This window comes from Halyomorpha halys, unplaced genomic scaffold, assembly GCF_000696795.3.
Source record: "Halyomorpha halys isolate HHAL.00 unplaced genomic scaffold, Hhal_1.1 Scaffold210.1, whole genome shotgun sequence".
Taxonomy (NCBI): Eukaryota; Metazoa; Arthropoda; class Insecta; order Hemiptera; family Pentatomidae; genus Halyomorpha; species Halyomorpha halys.
Genome location: NW_027113191.1, coordinates 129,515 through 140,585, shown reverse-complemented (window position 1 = coordinate 140,585; position 11,071 = coordinate 129,515). Strand labels below are relative to the sequence as shown.

At 37.7% G+C, this 11,071-nt stretch overlaps 1 protein-coding gene across 2 annotated transcripts in view; it reads left to right on the top strand.

Moving 5' to 3' along the window:
• LOC106679603 (UDP-glycosyltransferase UGT4) overlaps positions 1-11,071 on the top strand; it is a 20,727-nt gene that overhangs the window by 894 nt on the left and 8,762 nt on the right. The window contains exons 1-2 of one of the 2 annotated variants that reach the window (XM_067050772.1): positions 2,361-2,463; positions 6,735-7,000. In XM_067050772.1, the coding sequence (XP_066906873.1) occupies positions 6,760-7,000 (241 nt within the window). In that variant the 5' untranslated portion in view covers positions 2,361-2,463; positions 6,735-6,759. Of the gene's footprint in view, positions 1-2,360; positions 2,464-6,734; positions 7,001-11,071 lie in introns of those variants that run through there. The other variant, XM_024359771.2, reaches the window with a different exon arrangement.

Sequence of the window (11,071 nt, the reverse complement as noted above, 5' to 3'; positions counted from 1 at the left end):
TATATATGTATCATTGTTAATCCCACCTTAATATATTTTATAGTAACTTTGGGTCCCTGCTGGTCATTGGTAAACTTTGTGTTGGATCGAACCATTGAATCCAACTTGGTCCCATTTTGAGGTATTGTGGGAGTTGAATCCAACTTGGTCCCATTTTGAGGTATTGTGGGGGTTGAATCCAACTTGGTCCTGTTTTGAGGTATTATGCGGGTTGAATCCAACTTGGTCTCTACATCAGTCCTCTACTTTCGCTTATGCTGCGTAAATATTTTTTCCCAGCACACCGAAAATGGCTCTCTTAAATTCGTCCAAATTGGAGGGAAAGTTGAGAATCATTGTCAAGTGGTCTAATATAAATTTCATCTACATTTTTCGCATCACCATCGATAAAAGTTTAAAATTTTAAAACAAAACTTTCCTCTATTTACTCTTTTTGTCCTAGTTTGCCTGGACTAAGGAAATTTCAATAAAAATACAGAAGTCTTTTTCGTTACGATCCTTCAGGTTATGGGAATGCAAATACGAATTTCAGGTTCAATCGGCCCCTTCTCAACAAAAACAGAAAATAAACAACAAAATATTTAATTTTTAAGTTATAATTCTTAGATTTAAAACTTAGTTCCATTGTAATTTTCCTATTAAAAAAAAGAAAAAAAGAGGAGTTTCTGTTGTGACCATTTCCAGCACATCGCGGCAGTTGCCAAGCCAAACTAGAACTAGTGGTCCAAATAGAATCATTAACATAGTGTCATGAATCAATTTGTTGAATATTAATTGTTAACTTTCTAATATTACTTTAACTTACCTACATATGAAATATATAGTAAGGGGGATTTCGATAGTGAAAAATTTCGAACAGTATGGGACACTAAATACACGTTTTAAAGTTCCATGAGTCCAAATAACCAAGCCTCGTCGGATGATCTGTGTGCTAACAGCGTAAATCAAAAACGATTAGTTGTGCATGGGCGTAGGCAAAGGGGAGCAGGGGGAAGCCGCGCCCTCCCCCCTAGATTTTTGGGACCAAGGGAAAAAAATCAAGAAAATAGTAAACTTATTGTATAGATGATTTCTTTTTATAAACATGCTATAATTAGGAAGGTAACATTGTTTAGATAACATCTTCACGGATCTGAAGATCACAATCACACCTTTGAAGGGACAAGATGGATATACGTCGTTTCTTCAGTAAAAAAATTGAGATTCAATGAGTGCAATTATTCGTCATCTCTAAAAATAATCGGGGAACGATTAAAAAATAACAATTTTATATTCCATTCTTCCTATTATAACTTATAGTTGGCCATTTTAATAATTTCAGAATGTTGAAAATAAATTAAAGAAGGCAACCATCGTAGAAGAATTGGTTAATATTTTTGCCAGCAATTCCAGAAGCCTGATGCTCTCATAGCAAACCTCTCTTATATTTTTGTGTTTATTATGTGTATTGATTAGATTAGATTACATGTTTATTCAGGGCGATCAATATCTAGGTTATTACGCCCTTTTTACCTTATGTGTGTATTGATGCTATATTATGAAACGGTTTGATAATTAACTTAAGGAGATGAGAGGGAAATTTTTTTTTTTTCAGGTTGAAAACAAAGTCATAGATAGAAACACATAAAAGAAAGTTTGTTTTAATTACGCATGCGCAAGGAGTTTTCGATATTGGCAGCTTGATGAAGTTTTCTTGTCACGATAGTCATTAAATAAATTATTTTTAATTTCACTTAAGCTATATCTGAGGTCTCTCAGTTGGCAAGATAGCTCCACCAAATCATTCTATAATAATTAAGTATTGAATGAGTGATTGAGAACAAATTTAAAATTTTTGTAAAGTGCTAAAGTCCCTGTTATCGCCCTAGCGGGGAATAATTTCAAATCGAATTGGGATAGTGATAGCTCACCACGCCAAATTTTTTTAATCTGATTTTTTAAAACTCACCGACAAATTTTTAATTATACAATGATTTGATAATTACAACTTAAAAAATAAATAATAATGCAATTTCGTGAAGAAAATCCTGAAAATGCGCAAATTCGTGCAACACTCTCAAAACATGGAAATTTGTGCAAAATAAAACTTGTATTAATAGACGTTCCTTATCATGATTCAAAATTCTATCGAGGTTTGGCTGAATTTGAAGCAAGGGGACAAAAGATGAAATTGCAAGAAAATCCGGTATCAACTATAGCAGCCTATAGGCAGGCATTACCACAGATGACGTGTTAAACCACTAATGACATGTCCTCTCCTCCAATTGGAAGGAAACTCTGGTTTCCTTATTCCTCATCCGGATACAATTAGCTCCTTGCACAACTATAATCTCTGCATATTCAAGAAGCAACGCTAACAGATCAGAAACAGTGTCGAACAGATATATCGACACTTCTATTTGCTGTTGCAGTGAAACGGACACCCCTCACAAGAAAGGTCTCTCTTAGAGCCCGGCCAAAGAGGTACGAATTTAATGCATTACAACCCAATTATTCTGTATGCGAACATCAAGTTCCTTCCGCATCAGGACTTTTATTTATCTAGAACGGACAAAAATCATAAAATATAAACGAAACCACGATTTCAGAGCTAAATTTGCAGATTATTTATTTCGAGAAAAAGTTATAAGTGCAATACACGTATAACAAGTTCGACATAATGGTATAATTAGGCCTAGCTGATATAAAAGAACATTTAATTCTACATTGAAATGATGAGTTTAATCAAAACCGTTAGAGTCGTTTTCGAAAAAATGTTAAAAATTTATTCTATAAAGTGTCACTTCCGGCCAGTCGATTTTATCTAAAAAGTTGCTGAGACACCCAGCCCATCAGTTTCCTACCACCATACGGCCTACCTTAAATCTCTAATATCAGCTTCCTACGACATTTCTTTATTTCAGTGACACATAAACCAGTTTGCGAGACTAGATTTTTACTTTCACTTAACTATGTATGGAATATATAATAAGGGAAAGTATCCGATCTTGCAAAATTTAGAATTGCGAATCGAGTGTTCAACGGCAATACAAGTTTTGAGATCCCTTGAGTCAAAATAAAGTCTCAGAATATTTGGAACTCATTCAGAAACAGAGAACTTGAGGCGTAATCAATGATGCGTGCGGTGGACAAACCCCTTTCCCGTAGTGAACTGATGACTAAACGAGGAAAGCACTTAAGATTGCATTCAGAAAGCAGAGTGGAATTTTCGCCAAGTTCATACAGTAATGTTTTGTGACACTGATCGGACAAATAAGGAAACTAAACTTCTTCGAACCAACAAGGAATATAAACAATCACAAACAAAACGTATTATAGGGATAACACCTGTCAATGATTTTTTTCATGTTGCACTTCAACGAATCGGGCGGCAGGAAGGTTCTTAAAAGGGGGATTAAAACATGTTCCCAAAATATGGCAAATTTTGGCCCACCCCTCCATCGACTGGTTCAACTTGGTCTCAATATTTTGGCCCACCCCTCCATCGACTGGTTCAACTTGGCCTCAATATTTTGGCCCAACCCTCCATCGTCAATATTTTGGCCCACCCCTCCATCGACTGGTTCAACTTGGCCTCAATATTTTGGCCCACCCCTCCATCGACTGGTTCAACTTGGCCTCAATATTTTGGCCCACCCCTCCATCGACTCTCCATCGACTGGTTCAACTTGGCATCAATATTTTGGCCCACCCCTCCATCGACTGGTTCAACTTGGCCTCAATATTTTATGGTCTCAATATTTTGGCCCAACCCTCCATCGACTGGTTCAACTTGGCCTCAATATTTTGGCCCAACCCTCCATCGACTGGTTCAACTTGGCCTCAATATTTTGGCCCAACCCTCCATCGACTGGTTCAACTTGGTCTCAATATTTTGGCCCAACCCTCCATCGACTGGTTCAACATGGTCTCAATATTTTGGACTGGTTCAACTTGGCCTCAATATTTTGGCCCAACCCTCCATCGACTGGTTCAACTTGGCCTCAATATTTTGGCCCAACCCTCCATCGACTGGTTCAACTTGGCAACTTGGCCTCAATATTTTGGCCCAACCCTCCATCGACTGGTTCAACTTGGCCTCAATATTTTGGCCAACCCCTTCGTTGTCGGTTTTTGGGCACACATCAGTTAGCTTTGTTTCAGAACTGCCAACAGATAAATGTTTGTGCTCTTCTTATTTAATTAATTAACGAATTTACCCCACTTTCATATTCATTCATATATTAACTCTTGTTTGAGATCGTTTATTTTAAAATTATATCAATTATAATCGATAGTGTAAATACTTTGTTTCGAATGTTGTCAATTAACTTTAGCGGTTTATTTTTATTTCACATTTCTCAAATATAAGTTTATAAAAATATTTTATGTTTGAGTAATTCGATTAAGAAATATCTTATAAAAAGTCCAGAACTAAAGTAAATAAAACGGTTCTAACGATTTTGATTAAACTCACTCAAATGGCCTTCCATATCAGCTGGGAGTCTTAGTCTCATGAAATTGCAGGAAGGGGCTTAAATCAGGAATTTCAAAAAGTGTTGCCCTAAAGTAGCTCCATTTATTTTTTCAATTTGAAATCAGTAACTAGTTCTCTAGCAATAGCAAACAATAGATAAATACAAAATAATTTTATGAATAACTGAAGGGGAAAAGTCCACTGTTAGGCGGGCAGAAGATGCCCCCTACTCTTAAGTGGTGGCTGGTCCACTGTTAGGCGGGGAGAAGATGCCCCCTACTCTTAAGTGGCGGCTGGTCCACTGTTAGGCGGGCAGAAGATGCCCCCTACTCTTAAGTGGCGGCTGGTCCACTGTTAGGCGGGCAGAAGATGCCCCCTACTCTAAAGTGGCGGCTGGTCCACTGTTAGGCGGGCAGAGGGCATCTCCTACTTATTTTATATTTTTATCATTTTATATTTATATTTTTTTTTTATCCTTAAAGTCACTTATTTTCAATTTTTATTAAAAATTGAATAAGACTTTATTATGCATTATGTGATTAGGGAATAATCCTTCAATTCTGCAAACCCTTCAAGTATTACTTTTTGAGAAAATATAACTCAGTTAAATATACTCTTAATTATAAACATAAGTAAAAATTGCTCACTTTCTCCATGGAAAATAATTCAAAATCCACAAGCACTATAAACACAATCTTTCGACAGCTGGTACATTAATGAATAGTGATAAGATATCTGGAAGTAGAGAACCCTATGGTTGCCTCAATGCTGATACCTTTTTACAGCAGGTGCGTAAAGTTCACTCAGTTAAACAAGTAATAAAATTTAATAATTATTTTTTTTGTATATATTATATAGCTGTATTTTTGAGAACCATTAAGCAAATCTGCAAACAGATCATATAACAAAAGATATGTACGAAAAGGCTTCCTAAAATCTTTCTGACTAGGTTCCCTTAACTAACAGAAGGGAGAACATGCATAATTTTTTATCACAACAGCCTCCCTTCATAATCAATTATAACAACAGGTTTAAATGATATAAAGCAAAAATATAAATTTTTACTTTCACTTAACTGTATATGTAATATACAGTGAGGGGAAGTGTTGAGATAGTGAAAAATTTATATTACGACGAAAACACGTTTCAGGTCCCCTGAGTCGAAATAACCAAGATTCATAAAATGGCCAACGTGTGAACAGTCTCAAAAACGAAATGTCGTACAAATCTGAAATTTCATATTCAAAGCGGGTATATATCTCGGAGGTCATAGTAACCTTAATAATATCCGCTAGCTATTAGTCTCATTGGAATATTCTCCAATATCAGCCAGCTCTTAGTCTCATTGGAATAGTCTCCAATATCAGCTAGCTCTTAGTCTCGTTGGAATAGTCTCCAATATCAGCTAGCTATTAGTCTCGTTGGAATACTCTCCAATATCAGCTAGCTCTTAGTCTCATTGGAATAGTCTCCAATATCAGCTAGCTCTTAGTCTCGTTGGAATAGTCTCCAATATCAGCTAGCTGTTAGTCTTGTTGGAATAGTCTCCAATATCAGCTAGCTCTTAGTCTCGTTGGAATAGTCTCCAATATCAGCTAGCTGTTAGTCTCATTGGAATAGTCTCCAATATCAGCTAGATTGGATACTATTCCAATGAGACTAACAGCTAGCTCGACGACTGCTGCAACAGTTGGTGAGCCTCATATGTTTATTATTTTTTCCTTATTATTATCCTGTTTCCTTTCTTCATTATTCACGTTATTAAGCTATAAATAAAAGTAAGATGGGCCTGGTTGTTTCCTTTGAGGGCAGCCGCAGCACCTTCCCGCTCTATTTTATTCCAACATCTTCCGTTAAAAATTTATCTTCATCGCATGAAATTATTATCAATTACATTAATCCTTTTTTATAATTCTATATTTAATTTCTTTACTAATAATTTTACTTAGAAATATTATTAATTACCTTTTCGTTAATTACGTTACGTGGAAATATCTTTTCCTTCCATCTTTCATAATTTGATTTTATTAATTGAGCTTATTATCTTGTTGTTCTTAGCCCTGATAAAAGGCAGAAATTCTGGCCAAAACGTAGGCACTAATAAAATAGGTTTCACTTATGATATTCGCTGACCGCACTCCCGATCATCTTATATAATATCACAGTTTATAGCCAACACTTCTTAACAATTCCATTAATTTAAAATATCTTAATCACAAATCAAACATTACGCTGTTCATTGATGTTAAGAAATCACTTGTTATTTTTTTTTTTTCAGTTCTTTACAGAAATATTGGATCAAAATGAAATACATGTTGCCGATTGTTTTGCTGGCTTCCACATTTGTGGCCCTGGAGGGAGCAAAAATCCTCATTGTGCTGCCAATTCCATGGTACAGCCACACAATGACTTTCATGCCAGTCTTTAAAGAGCTTGCTAAAAGAGGTCATGAGGTTACGATGGTTTCTCCATTCCCACAGAAAAAGCCTTTAGCTAATTGGACAGATCTCACCATTAATACTACATTATTTGCAAATGTCTTTGGTTTGTATTAGAATTAATTATAAAAGTTAATCTTTACTAACTAAAATGATTTCAGATTAGTTTTAAATTTGTCTTAGTACTAAATTACTAAAAGCTGAAATTAGGGTGGACTGGGGAGAGATTTATTAGATGTTACAGAGTAGTTTATAGATAAAAAAATAGCACCAACTGTTTTTTGTGATGTACACTATTTCTGATAGATGCCTACCAACAAGGCGAGGCATACGAAATGCTACCAACAAGGTGAGGCATACGAAATGCTACCAACAAGGTGAGGCATACCAAATGCTACCAACAAGGAGAGGTATACGAAATGCTACCAACAAGGTGAGGCATACCAAATGCTACCAACAAGGTGAGGCATACCAAATGCTGAGTGAGTTGAGGCATTCCCTTAAAAAACTCATATCTACAGAGGTGACGGTTTGGTCTCGGCCAGGGAGAGTTGACTTTAATTTTGTTTGGGGTTCCCAGTTACGCTAACTGGCGGGTCTCTGGATGTTTATAGGGTTTTTGGAGCCCTTCCATATCACAGTTCGTGGAATGGGGTGTCTGGTCGGAAGATAGGATTGAAGGAAGCAGGGAGAATAAACCTGATGTGTCTCCGTGTAATGGGCTGCTGAATTTCTAGCTGCAGTTAATTGTGAATGTGCATCATGTTACGTCTCTCTAGTGATGTTCCTCTAAAGATCTTCTGTAGTGTGCTGTTCTGGGATTTTGTAGTGATTTCAGAGCTATTGAGTATAGATAGCGAAGTAGAGGTACATCGTGCCGTTTTATTTTTTTTTTTATGTGCCCGTAGAATCTCAGTCTCTGATTCTTATTTCGGTTTCCAGGTGATTTATCTCCCTGTAGATTTCCTGGTTGGGTCTTAACCTTTAGCCTTCCTGTGTTTTCTGTCCATCCTGTGTGTTGGGTCCATAGATTCTCCTCAGGACCCTTCTCTCTACTTTCAGTAATTTTTCCAGGCTATGGAGACATGTTGTCTCCATTCCGTATAGAATTACTGGTTTTATGACCGTGTTGTAATGTCTTATTTTTGCGTTAGAAGATAGGTTCTTCTTATTGTAAATATTGCCTGTTGCGAAGCATAGCCTTTCCAACTTGATGATTTTCTCCTTTAGGCTCTCTTTCTCCAAACCGTTATTGCATATTATCTCTCCCAGATATTTAAATTTCTTTGACACTCTTATCCGTCCATATTTCGTCTCAATTACTCTGTGTTTGTGTCGTCTCTGTTTAGTGCTAGTGTCCCGTCTTTTCTTTTGAATACAAGTCCTGAGGGGTGTATATCCTCCAACCTTGTCCCTAAAGGCCTTATAGAAGAGTTTGGTGTTATTTTTCCTGAAGTTTTCCTACATTTCTCCCAAATGGTTGTAATGAAATTTCCTTTTCGCCTCCCGTATCTTTTTATGTGCGATATTTCTTTCTCTTTTGTATTCCTCCATATTTTCCGCAGTTTTGATCTGGTTCCATGTTTTCCATGCTTCCAAGTCTTCTTCTTATCGCATTTTCGAATTCTTCATTTTATCACACTTTTTTTCTGTGGTAGTCCTTTTTTGATTTATTTTATTATTGTAATCATCATATGTATACATGTTATATACACATTACAAAGTAAACAAAAGACCCTCTTTGCCTGAAGGGCATTTTAAGGTTCTAGGATCCGCCGTGTGCAGGGATCACTGTGGCCCATATTCGCCATCTGCGCATGTGTAATTGGATTTTTTTTTTCCTGATCCCTCTAAAACAGAAAAAAACATTAAATTTATGGTAGCATTACGTATGGTTACATAATTCAAATTGAATATTACCTTTTTCTACTGGTGGTACTTGAAGGTGTACGGTGAAATACTTATCTTATTGTAATGTTGTGTCCGTTCCATATGAATACTACTAGAAAATATCTGGAGGTGGCCCCTCTTCATGTTGATTAAGCAGAGAATGGGAAAATAAAACAGTTAATAGATGGCCTTGTCTGCATTCATGCTCGTCGAGTATATGGCTATGTCATCAGCATATGCAGATATTTGAACATCGTCAAATTTCATCCCAACTGTGTGGGCAGTATATATGTTGAATAAAACTAGTGCAAGGACAGAACCCTGTGGGACGCCACAAGTGACGGGTGAAATGAAATTTCAGTTTTGATCCGGACTGAGGAAATCCGATCTCTAATATAGGATCCAACGATGTCGACCATTTGTGAAGCCTGAAACGTTGAATTAGTGTGAAAGAGTGAATTGTTGAATTAGAGTGGAATCAAATGCCTGTGTACAGTCTAGTGAGATCATGGCTGTGGCAAAGTTCCAGTTTAGGTGGTTTGCTGCATCGCTTTGCAGCTTGGCAACATTGTGTTAGCAGCTCACACCACGCGAGAACCCGTTTTTTTTCCGGGGGATGACGTCATGTGCGTCACAGTGTTTGCGGATATGGATGAGGATTAGCTTCTCATATATTTTTGAGATGTGGTTGAGGAGGCTGATGGACCGGTAGTATACCGGATCCGCTTTTCGATTTCTGTGCTTAAGGAGTGGAACAACGATAGCATGTTTCCACTTCGCTGGGAAGTATCTGAGACGAGAGCAAGAGTCGTATATGTTGAGAAAAAACATTTGAGCTTTTCTGGGGAGCTGTTTGAGTAGGACATACGAGATGTTGTCCAGTGGACTTGTTTCCCTTCGTTTCCTCAGAGCTGAAGTCAGGTCTTCATAGGTTGAGAAGATGGTGTACGTTTTCGGTCTGGGGTTGGTGGTGGTATATAGAGACGGTACGTGCACTGTCACGTTGTAGGTAGTAGTCAGATAGAACGTCTACCTGCTCTGCGGGAGTGAGGAGTTCACCGATCTCGATTTGGTGTTATGACTTCGGATTAGTTTCCAGAAGTTTTTGGAGTCGTGTGTGCGGCGTAGTTGTTCATGCCATAGGGACGTTTTCCACTGCGACATAAGAGATGTTATTTGTCTGGTGAGGCTGTTTATGATTGGTCTGTAAGTGTGGTCTATAGTCCTATACCAGCAGTTTTTGATTCTGTTGCGTTGTTTAATAAGAGTATGTGTTGGGGTGGAGGGCGCAAGTGGGGGGTGGTGTGAAAGTGGGCATGGAAGCGTTGGCGGCGTCTCGTATGGTTTATTGTAGGGTGTCAATGGCCGTACTTATGTCCTGTGGTGAGTTGAGTGTTGAAATGTTGGGTATGTTGTCGTATATAGGATCCAATCACCTCCTGAAACTATTCCTCATATTCCAACCTTATTCCTAAACAACAATCCAATACAATTCCATCCATACGTTAAAAACCTTGGCGTCACTATAGACCAAACTCTCTCCTGGAAAAACCATGTCTCCAATATTTCCCGTCGTACTTTCTCCACCCTAAAACGCCTTCGCCACCTACTTCCTTTTGAAACCCGTAGGCTCCCGGTTACTTCCTTAATATTCCCCCACTTTGATTATTGCTGTGTGGTTTACAGGGGTAACTATTTTCCCTCCCTATCCCTAACTCCCGTCGTAAATATTTTCTTGGCTCCTTCCTCTACCATATTATCCAATCCTGTCGTCCATTGTACATCTCTGATATCCTTCCATTTAAATCCTCAGTGCATTCCCGCAATACCCGATCACTTATATATAAGTGTCCATCGAACCGCAGCCTTTGGTAGATCTTTCCTCATCCGTTCCTCATCCCTATGGAATTCTATTCCCTCTTTCATTCGTAGTTCTAATACCCTTCCAACCTTCAAATCCCGTATCTTCGTCCACTTTCTGTCTACCTGATTCTGGTAGAATAACAATTGAAAGTTTCAAACAAGATTTATATATTTCTGTACTTAATGTCTCAGATTTTTTTTTACCCGGGACTGCTTTACAAACTCCGTAAATTCTTACCTCCTACATATTTTCTCATCATCCGTTCCTTTCTTACTAATAGATTATTCCAAGTAAACCACAATTCCTATTCATCCCTCTATTTTCAATCCTGTGTTCTGGTGTTCCTCAAGGTAGTATCCTCGGTCCCATCCTCTACGCCGTCTATACAGCTGACATCCCAACAACTCCTAACACTATCCTTAC